Here is a 26,550-nt window from a genome sequence, read left to right as displayed (position 1 = left end):
TAATGAGTCTGATTTAAATGAGATGAAGGAAAAGGAGGAGGTAAGGATGAGGAAGGAAGAACTAGGAGGAGATAGATGAGGACAAAGGAAGAGAAGTAAAAGAAGATAGATGAGGATGAAGGAAGAGAAGAAAATAAATACGAAGGATGAAGGAAGAGAAGTAGCAGAAGATAAATAAGGAGGATGAAGGAAGTAGAAGAAGATAAATAAGGATGAGGAAGAAAGAACTAGAAGGAGATAGATAAGGACAAAGGAAGAGTAGTAGAAGAAAATAGATGAGGACAAAGAAAGAATTAGAAGAAGATAGATAAGGAGGACGAAGGGAGAGAAGTAGAAGATAAATAAGGATGAGGAAGGAAGAACTAGAAGATAGATAAGGAGAAGGAAGAGAAAATAGATATGGATGAAGGAAGAGAAATAGAAGAAGATAGATAAGGAGGACAAAGGAAGAGAAGTAGAAGATAGATGAGAATAAAGGAAGAGAAGTAGAAAAAGATAGATGAGGATGAAAGGAGAGAAGTAGAAGATAAATAAGGATGAGGAAGGAAGAACTAGAAGATAGATAAGGAGAAGGAAAAGAAGTAGAAGAAGATAGATATGGACAAAGGAAGAGAAGTAGAAGAAGAAAAGGAGGACAAAGGAAGAGAAGTAGAAGATAGATAAGGAGGACAAAGGAAGAGAAGAAGATAGATAAAGAGGATGAAGGAAGAGAAGTAGAAGAAGATAGATAAGGAGGATGAAGGGAGAGAAGTAGAAGATAAATAAGGATGAGGAAGGAAGAACTAGAAGATAGATGAGAAGGAAGAGAAGTAGAAGAAGATAGATAAGCAGGACGAAGGGAGAGAAGTAGAAGATAAATAAGGATGAGAAAGGAAGAACTAGGAGATAGATAAGGAAAAGGAAGAGAAGTAGATGAAGATAGATAAGGAGGACAAAGGAAGAGAAGTAGATGAAGATAGATAAGCAGGACGAAAGAAGAGAAGTAGAAGAAAATAGATAAGGAGGACGAAGGGAGAGAAGTAGAAGATAAATAAGGATGAGGAAGGAAGAACTAGAAGATAGATATGGATGAAGGAAGAGAACTAGAAGGAAATAGATAAGCACAAAGGAAAAGAAATAGAAGAAGATAGATAAGGAGGATGAAGGAAGAGAAGTAGAAGAAAACAACAAAAATATATTTAAAAAAAGATTAACAAAAGCTTTGTGAAACAAGGTCACTTCGGGGGAAAAAAGTGTGTTCGGAAATCATGTCGTCTGTGAGCTCAGGGGGAAAAAAAGATAGCGGGAATCAATGCGTCGAATGCCAGCCCTAAATGTCCATTTCCTCCCTGTATTTCTGCTCCTAAAATTAGCCCGACGACTCCAGGCAGCCCAGTGAGTCCAGGCTCCCCGTTGTCCCCTGGAGGTCCTTTGTCAAAACACACTTGCCGAGGGCACCACTTGCACACCATCGGTGGGGTGGCCGGGACCGGCGCTTGCTCTCGTTGCAGCCATAAACGGTGGAATCTCTTCAGTCCAAATAAAAGGGGCAAAGAAGCCAAAAGACCCCGTCACGGACAGGTCACCGTGCTCTCCGTGGGAAGGTAAGTTGGCTTGGTTTCAGGAGAGGGGCGTGGCCCAGTTGGCTCCGCTTGGCAAGCTGGGAGTAGAGAAGAGGGGAGCCAGTAGGAGACATTTCGGCTCCGACTGGATCTACTCAGGTAAACCACGGATGGATGACTTACCTTGGTCTAGTGGGTAAGACACCAGGCTAGAAACTGGGACGACGGGAGTTCTAGTTCCACCTTAGCCATGAAAGGTGGTTGGATGACTTTGGGCCTATTACCAGGAGACTGTGAGTTCTAGTTCTCTCTTAGATGTGAAAGTCAGCTGGGTGACTTTGGGCCAATCACCAGGAGACTATGAGTTCTAGTCTTGACATACACATGAAAGTCAGCTGGGTGACCTTGGGCCAATCACTAGGAGACTGAGTTCTAGTCCCGGTTTATCCATGAAAGGTGCTGGGGTGACTTTGGGCCAATCACCAGGAGACAGTGAGTTCTAGTCTTCTCTTAGGCATAAAAGTCAGCTTGGTGATCTTGGGCCTATCATCAGGAGACTGTGAGTTCTAGTCTTCTCTTAGACATAAAAGTCAGCTTGGTGATCTTGGGCCTATCACCAGGAGACTGTGAGTTCTAGTCTTCTCTTAGACATGAAAGTCAGCTGGTTGACCTTGGGCCAATCATCAGGAGACTATGAGTTCTAGTCTTGACATACACATGAAAGTCAGTTGGGTGACCTTGGGCCAATCACCAGGAGACTGTGAGTTCTAGTCCTCTCTTAGATGTGAAAGTCAGCTGGGTGACCTTGGGCCAATCACCAGGAGACAGTGAATTCTAGCCCCACCTTAGCCATGAAAGTCAGCTGGGTGACTTTGGGCCAGTCACCAGGAGATGGTGAGTTCTAGTCCCAGTTTAGCCATGAAGGGCGGCTTCGGCAATCTGTCAGTCACTCTTTCTCTGCCCAACTTATTTCACTTGTGGAAAAAGCCGTCGGCGGAAGAATATGTTCACTGGCTTGAGTTATTTCTAAAAGTAAGAATGAATGGCTGAATGAATGAATGAATGAATGGCTGAATGAATGAATGGATGGATGAATGAATGAATGAATGAAAAGAGAACAAGCCAAAGGAGACAAGGGACAGGAATGATTGGATGACCTTTTCCAAGATATCTTTCTACTACAGTCTCCGCTGCAATTTTCCGTAACATCAACTCTGCGAGATGGACTCAACGTTCCTCTTAATGAATTGCCTTGTTCCAGATTTCGGGTTACCAAAGTGGAAGCTAAAGGGGCTGCCAAGGACCGAAAGCAGTTGGTGTCCGTCAGTGGAGGCAACATTGGAGACGTGCCTTCTACTCCTGGGAAAGAAAGCTGCAAAGAACAATCGGCTTCCCTTCCTGTCACGCCGGAATCTGAAGAGACGCCGAAATCAACGCCGAACAGACAGGGGAAGATTGTGAGATCGGACTCAGGATAGCGTCCCGCGGGCAGAAAGTGATGATGGCAGGACATGTCAGGTCAGTAAACTCCAAGTTCTAGAAGCCCTTAAAGGCCAAAAAGACCTCAGGATTTTCTTCCCCAAATAAATATATTAACAGAATAACAGAGTTGGAAGGGATCTTGGAGGTCTTCTAGTCCAACCCTCAGCTTAGGCAGGAAACCCTACACCACTACAGACAAATGGTTATCCAACCTCTCCTTAAAAACGTCCAGGGTTGGAGCATTTACAACTTCTGGAGGCAGGTTGTTCCACTGGCTGCAGATTCGGAGAGTGAGGAGGTTGGAGAGGAACCTGGGCCAGTCCTGGAGTCTGGGGAAGGCTCTGATGAGGGCCCTGTGTCGGGGGCAGAGAGGGGGCCAGAGCCATCTGACAGTGATCAGCTGCCTTAGGAGTCAGACATCAGTGAGGCAGAAGAACAGCTGGAGCCTGTTCCCAATACACACTGTTGTCAGACGAAGGGAACAGCTAAAAAACAGGGGTCGACGTGGGAGTAAGGCCACAGGTGGACGATAAATCCCCCCCCTTCCCCCCCCCGGAGAAAATAAAAGAGGAGCGAAAGGGGAGTGGAGTTTGCAGGAGACAATTACTTCGCTTCATTGGTTCGTGACTCTCTGAGACTCCTTGCCAAGTTTTGCAGATATCAGGACTGGCATCTCTCCAAGCCAGATAAGGTCTGTGACTGTAAATCCTCCCTTGAAAGACTTTGCTGGATGTGAATGAGCAGAATTCACAGTCGATTAATAAAAGGGGTTTTTGTCGGGACCAGGAGTTTGCTTCATGGTCTCGGGAAGCCTCTGTCAGAACAGAATTGGGTATGTCTAGTCTGATCAAAAGAAGGACCAGGGGTGACATGATAGCAGTGTTCCAATATCTCAGGGGCTGCCCCAAAGAAGAGGGAGTCAAGCTATTCTCCAAAGCACCTGAGGCCAGGACCAGAAGCAATGGGTGGAAACTAATCAAGGAGAGAAGCAGCTTAGAACTAAGGAGAAATTTCTTGACAGTTAGAACAATTAATTAGTGGAACAGAGGTTGCCTCCAGAAGTTGTGAATGTTCCAACTCTGGAAGTCTTTAAGAAGATGTTGGATAACCATTTGTCTGAAGTTGGTGTAGGGTTTCCTGCCTAAGCAGGGGGTTGGACTAGAAGACCTCCAAGGTCCCTTCCAGCTCTGTTACTCTATTTCTATTCTATCAGGGATTCTAGGCTCACATGGAACTATTTTGTAGTTCCACGGCCAGAGATTGCCAGCTTGATTGACGCTTCTAACCATCTTATTGTTCTCCTTGTCTTCAGCAGGATAAATCAAGGAAGACCACAGAAAGGGAGGGGAAGAAAAAAGGACTTCTCATGGAGGTATTTGGGAACGCCACACCTCGGGCAGCTTTCACTAATTGAATCTCTGCACCGTTCGGCCCCAGATATTTAACATATTGTTAATCACGGAATATTGAATGGCGTTTATTCATCCGGAATGTACTGCGTATATGTATGTTTAAAAATGCCTTTTTTACTTTTTATTTTTCCTCTGTCGAACTTAATGAAAACTCTCTCTCGGAACAAGTGGGGAGGGAGCCCCCAAACTCTTGCCCCACAAGTGTCTTTTGTATACGTCGCATGGCACGAGTTCGAAGCAGATTGACCAAAGCAGATAATGCAAATTGTGTAATCTCCTCCTGCTCCTTTCTTGAGAACAGGAGAAGGGGAAATTGTGTTCTCGCCTTAATTTATTGCGGGTGTTCCCAACGGCTGCTAAATGACATCATCTTCATTTGACGACCCCGTAATCCCTTGCGGGGTGGAGTCTTGGGCAACTGAATGGAGCTGAGTGTTTACTGGCCGGATGCCCTACCCTGTCGCCAGTGCGGAGTTTTGTTCAGCAGGTATATATTATCATTGTGTCCATTGTGAGAGAAATATCTCCCTCTACCTAGGATTGAACTCCCGGCCTCCTAACTGTGAGGCGAGAGCTCCACCTCTAGGCCACCGCATCCCTCCAACGGCTGCTAAATAACGCACTGCCTTAACTAGATTTATTCCGCGACTTTACTGTCGTTGCTAGTTTGGTTCTCGTAGCCGAATTTAGCGTATTTCTGCTGATTGAATTTTGTAGATGTATCCGAGAAGTAGTTGGGAGGCCAGGAGTGCAAATGTATTCTTAATGTTTTGACTAAGGCCCTTTCTTTGGGCAAACGGTGATCCTAAAAATACAGGCAGTCCTCGACTTACGACCACAACCGAGGCCCAGTTTTCTGTTGCTGAGTGAGACAGTGAGTTTTGCTCCCATCTACAAACTTTCCTGCCACTGCAGTTGTTAAATCAGTGACACCGTCGTTAAGTGAAGTCCCTTCTTCCAGTGGCATTGGAACTTCGAATGGTCGCTAAATGAACTGTCGTAAGTCGAGGGCTACCTGTATTCTGCTGAGTTAACCGTGCTCTTTTTCACATTATCCTTGTCACTCACCCTTCTAGATATATTGGCGCCAATATATCTATGGCATTCGCTTAGGACAGTGTTTCTCAACCTTGATGACTTTAAGTCCTGTGGACTTCAACTCCCAGAATCCCCCAGCCAGTGCACTGGCTGGGGGATTCTGGGAGTTGAAGTCCACAGGACGTAAAGTCGCCAAGGTTGAGAAACACTGGCTTAGGGGAAGCATCTTCTGTCGATATTATTTCCTTCTGATATAGCTATTTTTGCTACATCAAGATCCGATCCCTAAATTTGGAAATGAAAGGTGTGATGGATGATCTCAATGAGTCTTTACTCTCAATCAGAGGTGAGGAATTGTGGCCCCTTCATGACTTGTGGACTTCAACTCCCAGAATTCTTTAACCAGCATGGCTGGCTCAAGAATTCTGGGAATCGAAGTCCACAAGTCATTAAAGGGATGAATTCCCATGCAGGCTCAGGAATTCTGGGAGTTGAAGTCCACAAGTCATTAAAGGGATGAGTTTTCATGCAGGCTCAGGAATTCTGGGAGTTGAAGTCCACAAGTCATTAAAGGGATGAGTTCTCATGCAGGCTCAGGAATTCTGGGAGTTGAAGTCCACAAATCATTAAAGGGATGAGTTCCCCTGCAGGCTCAGGAATTCTGGGAGTTGAAGTCCACAAATCATTAAAGGGATGAGTTCCCCTGCAGGCTCAGGAATTCTGGGAGTTGAAGTCCACAAATCATTAAAGGGCCAAATTCCCATGTTGGCTCAGGAATTCTGGGAGTTGAAGTCCACAAGTCATAAAAGGGCCACAGTTCACCATTCCTGCTCTGAATCTTAGTCTTGTTAACCTGATGCTCCGTGGATTATTATTTAACTATGAATCTGTTCTTGAGGAAATAATCTGATTACAAGTATATTTCAGGTTTACAATGAGTTGTACTAAAACCAGTTGCATCATCTCCGGCTCGAAAACCTATAAATCAATATTCACGTCTTCAGCTGTTGACCAAAGCCTTTGGATTTGCACAAAAAAACATCGGTGTGCTTGAATAAACATTTCTCAGCTGCAAAACACAATTCTTGTCATTTTCATCGATCAGCTTGTGCGATTTATCAGCTGCCAAAGCGGAGAGGGACTCACTTTTCACATTAAATGTAATTTAAGTGTGCATTAAATGTATGTTAACCCTTTGGTTTGGCTGCGAGCATTTTTGTACAATAAACTTGATTGTTCATTTTGAACAATAAAAGCAACGAAAGCCCTTTTTAAACAGCGGTGTGACGTTTTCTTTCAAACTTTTCCGTTGTGGTCTGCCAGCGGCCTGCGGAGCTGGCAGCAGAGAGTGAGGAGGTTGGGGAGGAAGATGGGCCAGTCTTGGTGTCCAGGGAAGGCTCTGATGAAGGCTCTGATGAAAGCTCTGTGTCGGGGGCAGAGAGGGGGACAGGGCCGTCTGACAGTTATCAGCTGCCTTAGGAGTCAGACATCAGCGAGGCAGAAGAACAGCTGGAGCCTGTTCCCAGTGTGCGCATGCGCAGAGCTTCCAAGACAAAAAGGGTGACTCGGGAGTAAGGCTTGGAGATGATTGGCCCCGCCCATAAGACATAAAAGAAGCAAACGGAGGTGAGTCTTTGCAGGAAGCAATTTTGTTCATCCTGGTTGGTTCAAACTCTGAGAACTCCTGTTTGACTCTGTGCTCCGTTTGGCCCTGCAAAACTAATTGTCAATTAGGCCTCTGGCAGCTTTTCAAGGGAGATAAAGATGGGTGCTTATCAGCATTACCTTGAAAGACTGTGGCAGACCTCTGTGGGACTCTTCACAGACTGTTTGTGAATCATTATGGGCTGCGAAGGACCATAATCCACAGCCGTTTAAATAAAATTGATAAATAAAAAGACAATTCATAATCTGTTGGTGCAGACTCTTGTGGCGAAGATATCTAGAAAGAAATCCTAGCCAGGAAAAGAGAGGAATGTTCAGAAAATAGTGTTTTAACGTATCCTTGCTTACTGCCTTACTCTTGGAAATGGTCCTAAATCCTTCGCTCCCGCTATATTTTAATTTTTATTTCAGCCTGCTGCCTATGTTTAATCCTGCAGGTGGCGCTCTTTCACGTCAAGAAGAAGCAGGGCCCGGAACTGGCTTCCACTTTGCTTTGCATTCGCCAAAGATATGTTCTATTAAATGCAACATATAAATAAACTTTCATAACTCATAACTCATAACATGCTTTGGAGGAAGAAATGAAGTTTTTCCTGCAGTTAAACGAAGGGTTGTGCTGAAGATATAACCAGACCAAGGATAGGTTGCTTTCGGTGCGCACGCAATTTTGCTACGCACACATGCGCAGCGTTGGTGGGATTCAAATAATTTAACAACCGGTTCTCTTCCTTAATGACCAGCTGGGTAGGCGTGGCTCGGTGATCATGTGACTGTGTGGGTGTGGCCAACTCAACGTCACTAAGGTCGATGGGCGCTTCGCCTTAGCTGTTGCAATGTCATAAGGGTTAACCGGAGAGGCAGTTTCTGTAAGCAGGGCAACAAAGATTAGCTAGAAACAACGCCAGGATGTTTCCTTCCTGCCTTCCTTACAGGATTAGCCCTGTAAAGTGGGAAAAAACAAAAGGAGATTTCTTCCAACAACTGGTTCTCCGAACTGCTTAGAAAGTTAACAACCGGTTCTCCGTCCATCCATCCATGGACGTTTGTATGTACCGTGTTTCCCTGAAAATAAGATAGGGTCTTATTTTCTTTTGAGCCCCATAATAAACGCTTGGCCTTATTTTGGGCGAGGTCTTATTAGTGTTTTTGAGTTCCCGACTTGATGCTTTTGTGGCCTTCTTCTTACCTCCCCCACCAAAAAGAAGGAAGTGGGCACCAAGCAGGTTTTTGAGCACCAAATATTAGAAATGGCTTCCAATCACCCGCCTAATTTTCCCACCACTTGAAACAGGACACACATTAAAAAAACAACACCACCACCAAACACTATCACATAATAAGCCCTACCATGGGCTACACACAATTCGTTTATTAAAAACAAACCCCTGTCCCTCCAGGAATTAATGGAAAATCCCTGTCCATCCTTGGTGATTCCTCATCAAGAGTCTTCTCTCGGCCCTTTCCGAACAAGATGCGCATCCTTCAAGCGCATCAAAAGGTAGGTCCCGAGAACTGTTCCTTACAGAAGGAGATGGTCTTCAGAGCATGGTGAAACAAAGAGGGCTCGGCAGTGGTGAAATCTAATTTTTCTCCTTACCAGTTCTATGGGCGTGGAGGTCATGTGACTGGGTGGGCGTGGCTATGTAGTCATGTGACAAGGGGTTTCAAAAGACAGAAACTCACTTTAACAATGTCCTGCAGGGGGCAGGGAGTTGGACTAGATGACCTTCAGGCCCCTTCTGTGCTATCAGGGGTGGGTTTCAACCGGTTCGTGGCGGTCCCCGCGGACCGGTTCGTCCGCGAACCCGGAAGTAAGTAACTTCCGGGAACGGCGAAGGGCCCGCCCGCCCGCGCTCCTTACCGGTCTTTGAAGGCTTCTGCGCTTCCACGCAGGCGCATGGCACATACAGCGCCTGCACGATTCTCAACGAGCAGCTGGATGGCACATACAATGCCTGCGTGATTCTCCGTGAGCAGCTGGAGCATCGCGCAGGCGCTAAGACGCATGCGTGAACTGCGCGCGTGCACGAGGACGCTGCCGGCCCTGTTCCAACTGAACCGGTTGGAATGGGATAAGCAACCCACCACTGTGTGCTATGCTCTTTCAAAGTATCCTCTGAAGCTGCATCTAGTGCCAGGTTTGTGGTCCTCCCTCCCTCTCCTCTCCTTCCTTCCTTCCTTCCTTCCTTCCTTCCTTCCTTCCTTCCTTCCTTCCTTCCTTCCTTCCTTCCTTCCTTCCTTTCTTCTTTCTCAGCACCACCCCACCCCCCATTTTTGGTCTAGCAGGGCTCAATGAAACCTCCTGGGAGCAAAAACGGACCCCAAATGCTGAAAAAAAGGTTAATCTGATTGTTGGAACTTTTTTTTTTCACTTTGTTAAGCATTTTTTTTTAACCACTGGTTCGGGCGAACCGCCCCAAACCGGTAGCATTTCACCCCTGCGTCTTGGTCAATGTCTTCTAGAGTAGAAGGTTGGTCCATGAACATTAGATGGGTGATGTTCAAGAGAGCTGGACAAAATGTAGAGTGGGCCCAAGGACGTCTCTTGTCATTATACCCTGACTAGTGGCTAGGACACTGAGCTGGTCTATCAGAAAGGTCGGCAGTTTGGCGGTTCGAATCCCTAGTACAGGTTTCCTGCGTGAACAGGGGGTTGGACCAGATGACCTCCAAGGCCCCTTCCAACTCTGTTACTGTTCTACGGTATATTACACAGAAATGAGTACACCCCCTCAGATTCTGTAAATATTTAAGCACAACTTTTCATGTGACGACACTGAAGAAAGGACACTTGGCTACAATGTAAAGTAGTGAGTATACAGCTTGTAAAGGTAAAGGTTCCCCTCGCACATATGTGCTAGTCATTCCTGACTCTAGGGGGCGGCGCTCATCACCGTTTCAAAGCCGAATGGTTTACAAAGAGTTTGTAAAGAGTCCAACAGAAGTCTGCCAAAGTCTTTCGGGATAAGGCTGATAAGCACCCACCTTTATCTCCCTTGAAAACGCTGCCAAAGATCTAATTGGCAATTAGCTTTGCAAGGCCACATGGAGCACAGAGTCAAAACAGAGCTTCAGAATTTAAACCAACCAGTATGAACAAACTTGCTTCCTGTAAAGGCTCATGTGCCTTTGCTCCTCCTTTATGTCCTATGGGAGGGGGCCAATAATCTCCAAACCTTACTCCCGAGTCATCTCTTTTGTCTGTACTGTTCTTGCCTTCTGGCAGCTCTGCGTATGCGCGCACTGGGAACAGGCTCCCCCTGTTCCTCTGCCTCGCTGACGTCTGACCCTGGAGGCTCCGGAGGCAGCCCATAACTCCCAGATGGCCCTGGTCCTTTCTCTGTCTCTGATGCAGAGCCCTCGTCCGAGCCTTCCCCAGACTCCAGAAGTGGCCCATGTTCCTTCCCAACCTCCTCACTGTCTGACTCTGCTGCCAGCTCTGCAGGCTGCCCGCGGACCACAACACTCGGCTTCAGTATGTCACAGTACATGTTGGCATTCATGGTTCCCTCAATGAACTGTAGCTCCCCAGTGCCGGCAGCACTCATGGAGCCTCCGGACCATAACATTCCCACCATCATAGCAATAGCAGTTAGACTTATATACCGCTTCATAGGGCTTTCAGCCCTCTCTAAGCGGTTTACAGAGTCAGCATATTGCCCCCAACAACAATCCGGGTCCTCATTTTACCCACCTCGGAAGGATGGAAGGCTGAGTCAACCCTGAGCCGGTGAGATTTGAACCGCTGACCTGCAGAACTGCAGTCAGCTGAAGTAGCCTGCAGTGCTGCATTTAACCACTGCACCACCTCGGCACAGTGAGGGGTGTATTCACTTTTGTTCCCATCAGTTTAGACATTAATGGCTGCGCGTTGTGTTATTTTGAGGGGACAGCACGTTTCCACTGTTATACAAGCTGTATCCTCACTACTTTACATGGTAGTCAAGTGTCATTTCTTCAGTGTTGTCCCATGGGAAGATATACTTAAATATTTACTCCTGTGATATACTGTATATTTTACGTGGTCAATTCCTTTAACCAGCTATGACCCTCCTGTGCCCAGAACTCCCAAGTGGCTTTCTCAAGTTGAATTAACTCCTTCTTGGTCAAGAGACACGTATCATCACTACCCCGACTGCTGTCTAATAGTCTTCCTCCTCCTCTTCAAAAGTTTCACCGGCCGTGGCTGCCTCCAGGGCTGCCAGGGCCTCGGCGACTTCTGCATCTTCTTCCAGTTCTCCGTTGACCTTGACGAGGCCGTCCCATCTGGCTTCCCACGCCGGCTCTCCTTTGTTCCTTGCAGAGAGGATCTGGGTGGCTATTTGGTCGTCGAACGAGAGTCCGAAAAGACTCGTCCTCCTCCAGACGCCGTCCCCTTCATCGGACTCATCGGACTCGCCGCACGGCAGGTTGTGGACGACGGTCATGTTTTCCGTGCTTTGGTTGATTTGCACCAGATGGTTTGAGAGGTTCTCCTTCGTGACAGCCCTCAATTTCTCCGCAGGGTTGTCCTCGGGGAGAAAAGATGGGTTATCCAACCGAAAGTCTTTGCCTCGGATCTCTGGTAGGGCACACACGATGGAAAAAACGGTTCCGTCGATAGCCTGGAAACCTTCCTCCTTGCAAAGGGCATTCGAGATTTCCAAAGTTTGCTTTGGGTGATTTTCATGATCGAAAAACTCGAGTTTATCACCAGTTTTTGGCTGCAAAACTTTTTGGCCTGGAGGATCAGGCCGCTGAGTGGAAGAGCTGTGCAGGTTAATCCCTTTAGGTTGGGTTCTAGGAGGAGGGGCGCTGAGATTCTTGGAGGAATGGATCCCATTCACGTTACATTTTACTACGGCGTTTCCAAGTCCTTTCTCCGGAAGAGCAGGGATTCTGGAACCCCAGAGATCATTCTTAGAGTAGTGGGACCTGCACTGGTTTGCTGCTACCGGCGCCTCAGCAATCTGGGCTTCGTTTTGACGGCCCAGAATGTCACTGTTCTGCTTGCCGTGAAATTTCCCTCTTTCTTCCTCCTCTGGTTTATAGTTTATCTCGTTGATGTATGCAGCCGTCTGCACGTCTTCGGGATGAAAGATGTAGCTAGGGGAAAAAAAGGAGGATACTCAGTTATTCAATTTTTTTCTCCGCCCCGTTGTGGAGGAACCTGCTCATTTCGCCAGGATTTCTCACCTGAATTTTGAGCATTTTTTACCGCGATAGAAAAGCACGGTGCAACTACATTGAAATGGAATTAAAGTTAACTACCCATGTTCTTGATGTTTGGGAAGGCCAACCTCATTCTTTCATTGTGCTTTCACGTCTACTTGACTGTTTAATAGTGTCCGTTGTGGGGAAAACTGATTAACAAATTATCTAACTACCTACCTAGCTACCTACCTACTTACCTACCATCTATATGTGTGTCCCATCCATCCATCCATCCATCCATCCATCCATCCATCCATCCATCCATCCATCCATCCATCCATCTATCTATCTGCCATCTATCTTTGTGATCCATCCATCCATCCACCCACCCACCCACCCACCCACCCACCCACCCATCCATCCATCCATCTATCTATCTATCTGCCATCTATCTTTGTGATCCATCCATCCATCCATCCACCATCTATCTTTGTTTTGTTTGTTTGTTTTGTTTTATTAGACATTTATAGGCCGCCCTTTTCCCTGAGGGGACTCAGGGCGGCTTACAGTCAAAAGGGAAGGGAGTGTCAGACAATACAAAAAGAAATGTGCACAAAGATAAATTAAATAGTAAAACTCAACATTCACTCAACATTCGGGAGGGGCAAAAGTAAACTTATCCCCAGGCCTGATGGGCTAGCCAGTTCTTGAGGGCCGTGCGGAAGGCCTTGACGGTGGTGAGGGTACGAATCTCCACGGGGAGATTCCATAGTGTCGGAGCCGCAACAGAGAAGGCTCTCCTCCGAGTAGTCGCCAGTCGGCACTGACTGGCGGATGGAATACGGAGGAGGCCAACTCTATGCGATCTGATGGGACGCAGGGAGGTAATTGGCAGAAGGCGGTCTCTCAAATAGCCAGATCCACTACCATGGAGCGCTTTATAGGTGGTGAGTAGAACCTTGAAGTGCACCCGGAGATCGACAGGTAGCCAGTGCAGCTCACGGAGGATTGGTGTTATGTGGGCGAACCGTGGTGCGCCCACAATCACTCGCGCGGCCGCATTCTGGACTAGCTGAAGTCTCCGGATGCTCTTCAAGGGCAGCCCCATGTAGAGCACATTACAGTATTCCAGCCTGGAGATCACAAGGGCTCGAGTGACTGTTGTGAGGGCCTCCCGATTCAGGTGATGGATAGATGGATGGATGGATTTGTGATCCATCCATCCATCCATCCATCCATCCATCCATCTACCATCTATCTTTGTGATCTATCCATCCATCCATCCATCCATCCATCCACCATCTATCTTTGTGATCCATCCATCCATTCATCCATCATCTATCTTTGTGATCCATCCATCCATCCATCCATCCATCCATCCATCCATCCATCCATCCATCTACCATCTATCTTTGTAATCCATCCATCCATCTATCTTTGTGATCCGTCCGTCCATCCATCCATCCATCCATCTATCTACCATCTATCTTTGCCATCCATCCATCCATCCATCCATCCATCCATCCATCCATCCATCCATCCATCCATCCATCCATCCATCCATCTATCCATCCACCATCTATCTTTGTGATCCATCCATCCACTCACCCACCCACCCACCCACCCATTCATCCATCTATCTACTATCTGTCTTTGTGATCCACCCACCCATCCATCCATCATCTCTCATCAGCTTGCAAAATGTATGTGGAAAAAAATGAGTGTGCAAGCTAGCCATATTAATTAGCCTTCTTTGAATTTAGTCCTGCCAGAAATGAGATGGAGGCTCTCCTACCTTTTAATCATTTTACAGCATTTGCACCCCATCTGGATTCTTCTTTTGTCAGTATCTGTAAAGAGAAGAGGGGTGGGTGGGTGGGAAACAGACATCAGAAGCAGGGAATTTTATGCAAAATAGCAAGAGGAATTTCCACTTTATTTTTGAAAGTGTGTGTTGGATAAAATGAGTTTCCAATTACCGTATATTTAAACATGGAAAACACTAAACATTTGACTCCATCAACATGTTGCTTGCACTTCCCTTCCTTCCTTCCTTCCTTCCTTGCTCTCCTTTCTTTCTCTCTTTCTTTCCCTTTCCTTTCTTCCTTCGTTCCTTCCTTTCTCTAGCCTTTCACCGTGCTCTCTCTCTCTTTCTTTCTTTCTCTCTCATCCCCTTTTCTTCATTTGTTCCTTCCTCTCTCCCTGAACCCATGCTCTTTGTTTTTCTTTCTTTCTTTCTTTCTTTCTTTCTTTCTTTCTTTCTTTCTTTCTTTCTTTCTTTCTTTCTTTCTTTCATTCTTATCTTCCTCCTTCCTTTCTCTCTCTCCCCCTCCCTTCCCCCTTTTCTTTTTTCTTCTTTCTTTCTCACTCTCTTTCCCTTTTCTTCTTTTGTTCATTCCTCTCTCCCTCTCCGATCCCCTTCCTTCCTTCCTTCCTTCCTTCCTTCCTTCCTTCCTTCCTTCCTTCCTTCCTTCCTTCCTCTCTTTTTCTTCTTTTTCTCTCTCTTTCTTTCTCTCTCTCTCTCTCTTTCTCTCATTCTTTCCTATCTAAGACGTCGCAAGGTTAAACCAGTAGAGAAACAGCAAAGTCGTTTTCTTCCTCTACCAAACAGGATAGTATTAGAAACAGAAAGCATTTCCTTCGTTAAATATTAACTAGCGTCTTGTCTCCAAATCGAGTGAGACAGCAGCAGAGAACCAAATCCAGACTCCTGCCACGGCAAACCTTGAGAAGTTATGCTACAGCAGATAAATTAAAAAAGTTCCACCCACTCTTTCAAGAGCCGTGGCTTATGGGTCCCAAGTGCTGTGAAAAATCTAACCCACGTACCGATCAGAAATCAGACAGGGCTGATTAGCATACTCTTTATAAGTTATAAGTTACAAGAGGTTCTTGAGACAGATGGAGGCATGAAAATATTTTAACCTACTTACCAACAAATCAGAGGGAGTTGAAGGACCATGATTTTAACCTCACGGGCATCTGAAATGATAGTTATGAAAACTGGTTAGGAGACAAATCAAGATGAAGGGAGGTACTAATACCCCTCTATACAGCCTTAGTAAAGCCACGCCTAGAATCCTGCATCCAGTTTTGGTCACCACACTATAAAAAAGATGTGGAGACTCTAGAAAGAGTGCAGAGAAGAGCAACAAAGAGGATTAGGGGACTGGAGGCTAAAACATACAATGAACGCTTGCAGGAACTGGGCCTGGCTGGTCTAGGGAAGAGAAGGACCAGGGGAGACAGGATAGCAGTCTTCCAATACTTCCCCCCCCCCAAGCTTTTAATTTTATTTTATATATATGTATCAATGTGTGAACAGTGTGGCACCTAGTGTTCATACAATCTAATACAAATAGAACTAGTGGAATTAATCATAGTTATGACATTCAACCAACTTATATATTTCTAATAGTAATATAAATCTTAATAAAATGACTAAAAAAATGACTAAAAAATATGCATTTATATTCAATTATCATCTATCATTATTTAATGATTGCAGTCTTTCAATACTTGAGGGGCTGCCACAGAGAGGAGGGGGTCATTTTCTGACAGTGAGAACAATCAACCCACGGAGCAGAAGTTGCCTTCGGAAGTTGTGGGAGCTTCATCCTTGGAAGCTTTCCAGAAGAGATTGGTCTTTGTCAGAAATGACGTGGGGGTCTCCTGCTTCGGTAGGGGGTTGGAGTAGATGACCTCCGAGGTCCCTTCCAGCTCTGTTATTCTATATTCAATGGAATGGATCACCTTCAGAAGTTGTGGGAGCTTCATCATCACTGGAGGTTTTCCAGAAGAGACTGGACTGTCCTCTGTCAGAAATGGTGTAGGGTCTCCTGCTTGAGAGGGGGGGGGGTGTTGGACTAGATGACCTACCAAGTCCCTTCCAACTCTGAACATCGATCTACTGAAGATATATGGTTAGACCACAAGGAGAAATTTAAAAAAATACTACGGTTTATCTTTGAGAAAGACAGAAAGATGAATAATCTACGCACCAGCCAGCTTTTATTGTTCAAGGAATTCTTGGGTGACAATATTCTTTTGAGATTGCCTGATAAAGCACGAAGAAATACAACATCCACGAAACCCAAGGAAGTATTTCAACTATTTTCAGCCAGCATATTTTTAGAGTTGCTTCCTTCAATGGCTTTGCCTGAAGTTCACTTTTGACCGACTGATCTTATCTGAAATCTGTGCCTAGAGGTGAGGCAATCTTGTGCTCTCCAGATATTTATAATTATTAATATCCATTGGCTCTGGTCAATTAGGTTGATCATAATAATAATAACAACAACAACAACAACAACAACAACTGGTGGGACCATCAGCCTGAAAAAGTCACCGAAAATCAGATGGTCAAGATCTTGTGGGATTTCCGTATACAAACGGACAAAATACTGGCGCATAATACACCAGACATCACACTGGTTGAGAAAAATAAGGTCACAATCATAGACATCGCAATACCAGGGGATAGCAGGGTCGCCGAGAAGGAACATGAAAAAATCGCGAAATACCAGGACTTAAAAATCGAAATTCAACGACTATGGCACAAACCAGCAGTGGTAATTCCAGTGGTAATCGGCACACTGGGTGCTATTCCAAAAGCACTGGAATTACATTTGAAAGAGTTAAAAATTGACAAAATCACCTTCAGTCAAATGCAAAAAGCCGCACTGCTTGGATCCGCACGCATATTACGAAAATACATTATGACGTCCTAGGCCCCTGGGTGGGGCCCGACTAGTAACCAAGGCCAAATCCGGCAAAACAACTGGCCGCTGTGATACAATTGTATAACAACAACAACAACAACAGCAGCAACAAAAACAACAACAATAATTGAAGGCCCAACAGACGAAACAAGAATACAGAAAAGATGTGATAAAATCAAGAATGGAGAGTTGGCAGAACAAAGCATTATGTGGCCAATTTCTGGAAAAAATAAAGGATAAAGTGGACAGTGAAAAAACTTGGTTATGGTTAACAACAGGTACATTAAAGAAAGAAACAGAGTCACTAATCCTGGCTGCGCAAGAACAAGCTATCCGCACAAATGCCATTAAGGCCAAAATCGAAAAATCCTCTGATTATGCCAAATGCAGACTTTGCAAAGAAGCTGATTCCCAAAACACTGCAGGATTCCAAAACTCTTCCTGCTAGTAGGAAGTAAGACAGCAATAATTTCCAACACGGAACAAATAGATTTTTTTTTTAAGAATTCAAAATAGAGAAGAGAATAACAAGAAAGCCTCCTTAAAAATGATGGGGGAACTGAGCAGCGGTGGGTTTCACTTATTCTTACCACTGGTTCGCTCCACATGCGCACACTCACTTCTCATGCACCTGGCCTTCAGTGTATGCACTTTCCTCGTGCGTGAGTCTCCCACGCATGTGCACAGCCTCAAAAACGTATCTAAATAGGACGGAATAGCCCTGGGGCGTAATCCCTGCTACCAGTTCACCCAAACCAGTCCGAACCGGCTGAATACCACCTCTGGAACTGAGGATGAGAGAGATCTAGGGATCCAACAGCAAGAGACAGATGTGGTGGCAGCGGAAATATTTTAGACTAAATAAAAATGACAAAAGGAGGTACAAGATACCAGAGCAGATTCACCCAAAAGCTAATAAGGGTTGAAAGTTTAAAAAAAGGGCAAGAGACGATCGATGGACAGAGAATTCTTTTTAACATGGTTATTCTAATGAGTGTTAGAAAAAAGAAGTAGAAAGTTAGAAATTGGGAAAACAATATTATGTATACTGAAATATAACACATTCTGATTACTATCAATACACAAAGGTTAGAAGTTGAAAAAGCAGGACTACATATATTTACATGGTAATATCACTATCAGAATTGTATGCAAAATATATTGAGCCAGATAATACACTGTCCACTAAACACTTACGGGTGTTAAAGGAAAAAAAAGAATAGGATAGAATAACAGAGTTGGAAGGGACCTTGGAGGTCTTCTAGTCCAACCCCCTGCTTAGGCAGGAAAACTTATACCACTTCAGACAAATGGATATCCAACATCTTCTTAAAAACTTCCAGTATTGGAGCATTCACAATTTCTGGAGGCACTGATGAATTGTTCTAACTGTCAGGAAATTTCTCCTCAGTTCTAAGTTGCTTCTCTCCTTGATTAGGAAATTTCTCCTAAATTGCTTTTTTCCTTGATTAGTTTCCACCCACTGCTTCTTGTTCTACCCTCAGGTGCTTTGGAGAATAGTTTGACTCCCTCTTCTTTGTGGCAGCCCCTGAGATATTGGAAGACTGCTATCATGTCTCCCCTAGTCCTTCTTTTCATTAAACTAGACAGACCCAGTTCCTGCAACCTCATATGTTTTAGCCTCCAGTCCCCTAATCATCTTCTCTTGCTCTTCTCTGAACTCTTTCTAGAGTCTCCACATCTTTTTTAAGATCATGGCGACCAAAATTGGATGCCAGGATCCATAATTTTTTTTATTTTTTCAAAAGATTTTTGAAGAAAAAGAAAACTTTAATACAAACACCTTTAAAAATAATTTTGTGCAAGTCACAATCCTTTTTGACAGTACTAACATAACCATTTACTATTCAAATACATTTTTATACATCCCTAATTATTCCTATATCTAGTATTCATCTATGTTTCTAAGCTGTACATTTCATGTTCCTATTATTTATCCATTGATACCAGTTTTCCCAAACTGTATACTATTCTGAGTCTTCCTTGTTCCTTAACTCCAAGGTGAGTCCATCCATCTCTGCGCAATCAAGAGTCTTTTGGATTATCAATCTGTCAGCATAGTTATCGCTTTTCCAACATTGCTCGAGTGCTATTCTCACTGCTGCAATTATGTGCAAAATTAAATATTTTATCTCTTTCATACATTTTCCCTTAGTAATCCCCAGAAGAAACAATTATGCTTTGAACTCTATTTGGGTGTTTATAATTTCCTGTAACCATTTTTGTATTTTTAATATATTTTTTTTGCTTTTGGGCATAACTAACATACACGAAGGAAGGCATCCTGTACCTGTTCGCACTTCCAACAGTTTGGATTTAAGTTCGGATACAATTTTGCCAGTCTCGAGGGGGCTAAGTGCCAGTGGTCAATCATGTACTCTATAATTTAAATAAAATTATTTTTTTTAGAGCCGAGGTGGCGCAGTGGTTAAATGCAGCACTGCAGGCTACTTCAGCTAACTGCAGTTCTGCAGTTCGGCTGTTCAAATCTCACCGGCTCAGGGTTGACTCAGCCTTCCATCCTTCCGAGGTGGGTAAAATGAGGACCCAGACTGTTGGGGGCGATATGCTGACTCTCTGTAAACCGCTTAGAGAGGGCTGAAAGCCCTATGAAGCGGTATATAAGTCTAACTGCGATAGATAGATAGATAGATAGATAGATAGATAGATAGATAGATAGATAAAGCCAGAGCCGAGGTGGCGCAGTGGTTAGAGTGCAGTACTGCAGGCCACTTCAGCTGACTGCTATCTGCAGTTCGGCAGTTCTAATCTCACCGGCTCAAGGTTGACTCAACCTTCCATCCTTCCGAGGTGGGTGAAATGAGGACCCAGACTGTGGGGGCGATATGCTGACTCTGTAAACCGCTTAGAGAGGGCTGAAAGCCCTATGAAGCGGTATATAAGTCTAACTGCTATTGCTATTGCTAATTCCAGGTTTAGCTTCTCTCCTTGATCAGTTTCCATCCATTGTTTCTTGCCTTCTGGTGTTTCGGAGAATAGCTTGATCCCCTCTTCTTTGCAGGAGCTTCTCAAATATTGGAACATTGCTATCATGTCCATCCTAAGACATTGCTTTATCATGTCCATCCTAAGAGCCGAGGTGGCGCAGTGGTTAGGGTGCAGCACTGCAGGCCACTTCAGCTGACTGCTATCTGCAGTTCGGCGGTTCAAATCTCACCGGCTCAAGGTTGACTCAGCCTTCCATCCTTCCGAGGTGGGTAAAATGAGCACCCAGACTGTTGGGGGCAATATGCTGACTCTGTAAACCGCTTAGAGAGGGCTGAAAGCTCTATGAAGCGGTATATAAGTCTAACTGCGATAGATAGATAGATAGATAGATAGATAGATAGATAGATAGATAGATAGATAGATAGATAGATAGATAGATAGATAGATAAAGCCAGAGCCGAGGTGGCGCAGTGGTTAGAGTGCAGTACTGCAGGCCACTTCAGCTGACTGCTATCTGCAGTTCGGCAGTTCTAATCTCACCGGCTCAAGGTTGACTCAGCCTTCCATCCTTCCGAGGTGGGTGAAATGAGGACCCAGACTGTGGGGGCGATATGCTGACTCTGTAAACCGCTTAGAGAGGGCTAAAAGCCCTATGAAGCGGTATATAAGTCTAACTGCTATTGCTATTGCTATTTTTTTTAAAAAAAAACAGCTCTTCCTGCTAGCAATCTGCCTTAAGTTATGCTGTTTTGGGACGTAATGCATGGCATGTAGTCTTTCTGGAGTACGATGACTGTTGATCGTGCTGGAAACCTGCACTCCTTGTTGATATGACTGGAACATGCAGCACTGAGCCAGTTGGAAGGCAAATCAAGTCTGCAGCTGCTGACCTGCCCAACTCGTTTTTTTTTTTAGCTGGGTTGATGTCAGAAAAAGCTTTTTCACCTCTAGCCCGCAACCAGGGACGAACTCCCTGCTCTGCTTTGATTCGTTTTGTCAACATGTTTTTGCTTTCTCGCCACCTTCAATCCTGGGAAGGCACCAGTCAGCCACCTCAAGAACTGGTCCAACGGGAAATAGATTCGCCGAGAAAAAAAAAGAGCCCTCCCTTCCTCCCCCCCCCCCCAGCTAGTTTTGGAAATACAACTTGGAAGGGGACAGAATACAAAAGAACCGAGGAAGGCTTGATGACTTAAGGCAGATTGTCCTCGAGTTAGGACCACAACTGAGCCCAACCCAGGGACGGGTTGAAGCCGGCGTTACTGCCAGTTCGGTGCGTGAGGGCTTTGCGCGTGTGTGAAGTTGCCTGTAAATAGGTCTGCGCATGTGCAGAACGTTAAAAATGTCAAAAAAAACCAACATTCTGCGGCGACTGGGGAACCGGTTTGAGGGCGTGGCAAGCCTGCTGTCCCTACCGGTTCAATGACCCAGTCGCAATTTCCACTACTGGTTCGCCTGAACCGGTGCAAACTGGTAGTAACCCATCTCTGGTCTGCAGAAAAAAAACTCCACACTGGCGACAGGACAGTCATCCGGCCATTAAAATACTCTACTAGCTCCAGTTGCTGAGACTCCACCCTGCAAGGGATTATGGAGTCGTTAAATGAAGATGCTATCTATCTATCTATCTATCTATCTATCTATCAATCAATCAATCAATCATCCATCATCCATCTATCCATCTATCCATCTATCCATCTATCCATCTATCCATCTATCCATCTATCCATCTATCCATCTATCCATCTATCCATCTATCCATCTATCCATCTATCCATCTATCCATCCATCCATCCATCCATCCATCCATCCATCCATCCATCCATCCATCCATCCATCCATCCATCCATCCATCCATCTATCTATCTATCTATCTATCTATCTATCTATCTATCTATCTATCATCTATCTAGCTATCAATCATCTACCTACCTACCTACCTACCTACCTACCTACCTATCTAAATCTATCAATTTATATCAAGTCTATGCTTACTCTGTGATTTTCTGTATTATCTAATATTTATATGTCCATATCCAATCTCTCTGCTTAGACTCTACGATTTACCATATTTTTCAGAGTATAAGACATATCTTTTTCCCTCAAAAAAGGGGCTGAAAATCTGGGTGCGTCTTATACACTGAATACGGCATTTTTTTGCCTCCCCAAACCCCACCCCTTCAGCAAAATGGCCGTGCAGAGCCTCTAGGAAGCTTTCAGAGTGCTCCTGGGAGCTGGGGAGGGCAGAAATGAGCAAAAAAACAGCTTTTTTGCTCAATTTTAACCCCCCCACCCCCTGGAGCACTCTATAAGCCTCCTAAAGGCACTTTTGTTTGGCAAAAAACGGGTCCATTTTCACGAAAAACGGGCTGTTTCTGGGAGGTTTGCAGAGTGCAAAAACCTTTTTCTTTAATTTGCCTCTTCAAAACCTTGGTGCATCTTATACTCCGGTGCGTCTTTTACTCCGAAAAGTACGGTACCTTCTGCTTTATTTCATCTATTATCTACGTCATCTATCTCTATCTCTATTTCTTTACGTTTATATCTAACGATATATCTACAATCTATATCAAGTCACTCTGCTTAGACTTTACAATTTACTCACTGTATTAGAGTCCATTGGCTTTTATTGACGTCTATGGGCAGAGCCATCCTGGAACTGCCTTACGCTGGGATGCTAAAGAGGGAAATGAGATGGATTTTATTGGGACTGGGTGGTTTGCATGACCAACAGAATTTGCATTTCGTGCTTCACAAAAGAATCCAGAAAGAGGCAGTTGTATCGGAGGAGGAAAAAAAATATATTATCCAGGAGGAAACGGAACAGACAGCAAGTACAAAGTAATGTTTTGTCATTCTTGGTCATAAATAGCCTTTTAAAAAAAGATCGGCCCCTAGGCTGGTGATAATGATAAGATCTATATGTGTGTTCCTAAGGAAGACCAGATAGTCCTACAAATACTGCAACGTCACAACTTGTTTTTTAGAATCTTATTTTAATCTTATTTTAATGGTTCCACCATAAATGCGCGAGTGACAAAAGCGTGCCTGACTAAACCGTGGTGACAAAACCGCGCCGACAAAACCGCGCCGACGAATGAGCGCTGAAGCGCACCGACAACAGCGCACCGACAGAAGCGCGCTGTAACCTAACCCTAAAAATAACCCTAAACCTAACCCTAAACCTATCTCTAACCCTAACCCTAACCCTAACCCTAACCCTAACCCTAACCCTAACCCTAACCCTAACCCTAACCCTAAACCTAACCCTAAACCTAACCCTAAACCTTACCTTAACTTAAATCGCGCTTCTGTCGGTGCGCTGTTGTCGGCGCGCTTTTGACATCGTGGTTTTAGCACCGCGGTTTTGTCGGCACGCTTTTGACGTTCGCGCGTTTGTCGGGACACGTATTTTAATCTTATTTTAGGAAGCACACCACAATAGTACTGGGGGATTTTAACTACCCTGACATCAACTGGGAAACAAACTCTGCACCAAGTGGAAGATCCAACAGGTTCCTAACAAACCTAGCAGACAACTTTGTTTCCCCAAAAGTAGAGAAGGGAACAAGGGGATCAGCCATATTGGACTTAATTCTCACTAACAAGAGAGGAAATGATAGAAGGTGTTGAATAGCAATAGCAATAGCAGTTAGACTTATATACCGCTTCATAGGGCTTCCAGCCCTCTCTAAGCGGTTTACAGAGTCAGCATATCGCCCCCCAACAACAATCCGGGTCCTCATTTTACCCACCTCGGAAGGATGGAAGGCTGAGTCAACCCTGAGCCGGTGAGATTTGAACAGCCGAACTGCAGAACTGCAGTCAGCTGAAGTAGCCTGCAGTGCTGCATTTAACCACTGCGCCACCTTGGCTCCAAGGGAACCCTGGGGGCAAGTGACCATGCAATATTGGAATTCAACATTATGGAAACACAAGTAGTAGAACAAAGTGAAACTATAGTCTTGGACTTTAAGAGAGCAAATTTCAATAAACTTAGAGAGAGTTTGGGAAAAATTCCATGGATGAGAATCCTCAAGGGGAAAACAACTCAAGAAGCTTGGGAAATTTTGAAAAATGAGATTACAAAAGCCCAGTCTAGCACAATACCAATGAAGAAGAAAAATAACAGCTCCCAAAAGAAACCAGCATGGCTGCATAAAGAACTCTCTGAAAAATTGAAAGACAAAAAAATTAAGTATAAAAAGTAGAAAGGGAGTGGGGACATAACTAAGGCAGAATATCAGCAAATAGCCCGAGCATGTAAAGATGAAGTGAGGAAAGCTAAGGCTCACAATGCAGGAAGGCTTGCCACAAAAGTAAAAAATAACAAATAAAGCTTCTTCCAACATGTTAAAAACAAGAAAAAAGTTAAGGAAACAATTGGTCCATTGCTGGGAGAAAGTGACAAGAAGGCGACAAGCAACAGGGAGAAAGCAGAACTATTTAACTCACGTTTTGCATCTGTCTTTACACAAAGGGATAAAACACTCCAGCCTATCAAAAACAGCACCACAAAAATCAGATTAGGAACACAAGTTGAAATAGGGAAGAAAATGGTAAGTGAGCACCTGTCTACCCTAGACGAGTTCAAATCACCAGGACCGGATGGATTACACCCCAGGGTATGAAGGAACTGGCAGACGAGATCTCAGAACCACTGAACTATATCTTTCAGAGATCCTGGAGCACTGGGGAACTGCCAGAGGACTGGAAAAAAGCTGATGTGGTTCCCATCTTCAAAAAAGGGAAAAAAACAGATCCAGGAAACTACAGACCTATCAGCCTGACCTCAATACCAGGAAAGATTCTGGAAAAGATAATCAAGCAACGAATTAGCGAACACCTAGGAGCAAACAAAGTAATAGCCAAAAGCCAACATGGGTTTGTCAAAAAGAGATCATGCCAGACTAACCTTATTGCATTCTTTGATAATGTGAGAAAATTAGTGGAGCAGAGGAATGCCGTTGATATAGTTTACTTGGACTTCAATAAGGCATTTGATAAGGTAGACCATAACCTACTACTAGCTAAAGTAGAAGAATGTGGGTTAGACAGCATCAACACCAGATGGATTTGTAACTGGTTGACCAACCACACTCAACGTGTAGTCCTCAATGGAACTGCATCTACATGGAGGAAAGCATGCAGTGGAGGACCCCAAGGCCCTGTTTTGGTCCCAGTACTCTTCAACATGCTTCATCAATGATTTGGGTGAGGGAATAAATGGGGAACTCATCAAATTTGCAGGTGACACCAAGCTGGCAGGAATAGCCAACACTCCAGAGGACAGGCTTAAGATACAGAAGGATCTTGACAAACTTGAACATTGGGCACTATCTAATAAAATGAAATTCAATGGTGAAAAGAGTAAGGTTCTACATTTAGGCAAGAAAAATGAAATGCACAAGTACAGTATAGGTGGTACCTTGCTTCAACAGTAGTAACTGTGAGAGGGATCTTGGAGTCCTAGTGGACAACCATTTAAATAGGAGCCAGCTGTGTGCAGCAGCTGCCAAAAAAGCCAACACAGTTCTAGGCTGCATCAACAGAGGGATAGAATCAAGATCACGTGAAGGGTTAATACCACTCTATAAAGCCTTGGTAAGGCCACACTTGGAATCCTGCATTCAGTTTTGGTCGCCACGATGTAAAACAGATGTGGAAACTCTAGAAAGAGTGCAGAGAAGAGCAACAACGATGATTAGGGGACTGGAGACTAAAACATATGAAGAACGGTTGCAGGAACTGGGGATGTCTAGTATAATAGAAAGAAGGACTAGGGGAGACATGATACGTAGCAGTGTTCCAATATCTCAGGGGTTGCCACAAAGAAGAGGGAGTCAAACTACTTTCCAAGGCACCTGAGAGTAGAACAAGAAGCAATGGGTGCAAACTAATCAAGGGGAGTAGCAACTTAGAACTGAGGAGAAATTTCCTGACAGAACAATTAATCAGTGGAACAGAAGTTGCCTCCAGAAGTTGTAAATGCTCCAACACTGGAAGTTTTTAAGAAGATGTTGGATATCCATTTGTCTGAAACGGTATAGGATTTCCTGCCTAAGCAGGGGGTTGGACTAAAAGACCTCCAAGGTCCCTTCCAACTCTGCTATTGTATTGTATTAATATATATATCGCACATATGTGCCAGTCATTCTTGACTCTAGGGGGTGGTGCTCATCTCCAAAGCTGAAGAGCCAGCGCTGTCCGAAGACGTCTCCGTGGTCATGTGGCCGGCATGATTCAACTCCCGAAGGCACAGGGAACGCTGTTACCTTCCCACCAAAGGTGGTCCCTATTTTTCTACTTGCATTTTTACGTGCTTTCAAACTGCTAGGTTGGCAGAAGCTGGGACAAGTAATGGGAGCTCACTCCGTTACACGATGCTAGGGATTTGAACTCTTGGCTGATCAACAAGCTCAGCGTCTTAGCCTATATTCTATTCTATTCTATTCTATTCTATTCTATTCTATTCTATTCTATTCTATTCTATTCTAGATACGAGGCAGGAAGCGATAAGGACATATGAAACCGTCTCACAGGGAAAAGTTATTCGTGTAAAACTGGCCAGTGTGTTCTGAATCATTC

At 44.6% G+C, this 26,550-nt stretch overlaps 2 protein-coding genes across 3 annotated transcripts in view; one reads left to right on the top strand and one right to left on the bottom strand.

Annotated features, from left to right (window-relative positions):
- The window catches only part of RELL1 (RELT like 1), a gene marked incomplete in the record, with an annotated part of 19,376 nt that extends 13,813 nt beyond the window's left edge, over nt 1-5,563 (top strand). Inside the window, 3 exon segments of the mRNA XM_087724804.1 lie at nt 1,353-1,583; nt 2,803-3,059; nt 4,336-5,563. Of these exon segments, the coding sequence (XP_087580930.1) occupies nt 1,353-1,583; nt 2,803-3,019 (448 nt within the window).
- Nucleotides 5,564-11,134: 5,571 nt separating this feature from the next.
- The window catches only part of PGCKA1 (PDCD10 and GCKIII kinases associated 1), a 40,483-nt gene continuing 25,067 nt past the window's right edge, over nt 11,135-26,550 (bottom strand). The window contains exons 2-5 of one of the 2 annotated variants that reach the window (XM_087724803.1): nt 22,568-22,639; nt 15,205-15,253; nt 14,067-14,121; nt 11,135-12,223 (exon numbers count right to left, since the gene is read on the bottom strand). In XM_087724803.1, the coding sequence (XP_087580929.1) occupies nt 11,281-12,223; nt 14,067-14,098 (975 nt within the window). In that variant the 5' untranslated portion in view covers nt 14,099-14,121; nt 15,205-15,253; nt 22,568-22,639 and the 3' untranslated portion in view covers nt 11,135-11,280. The remainder of the gene's footprint in view (nt 12,224-14,066; nt 14,122-15,204; nt 15,254-22,567; nt 22,640-26,550) is intronic. The other variant, XM_087724802.1, reaches the window with a different exon arrangement.

Source organism: Thamnophis sirtalis, unplaced genomic scaffold (genome assembly GCF_051295495.1).
Source record: "Thamnophis sirtalis isolate CommonGarterSnake01/CBP01778 unplaced genomic scaffold, rThaSir2_p1.2 scaffold_10, whole genome shotgun sequence".
NCBI classification, from domain to species: domain Eukaryota; kingdom Metazoa; phylum Chordata; class Lepidosauria; order Squamata; family Natricidae; genus Thamnophis; species Thamnophis sirtalis.
Note: the sequence above shows the minus strand (reverse complement) of the source record. Positions and strands in the feature narration are given on the sequence as shown.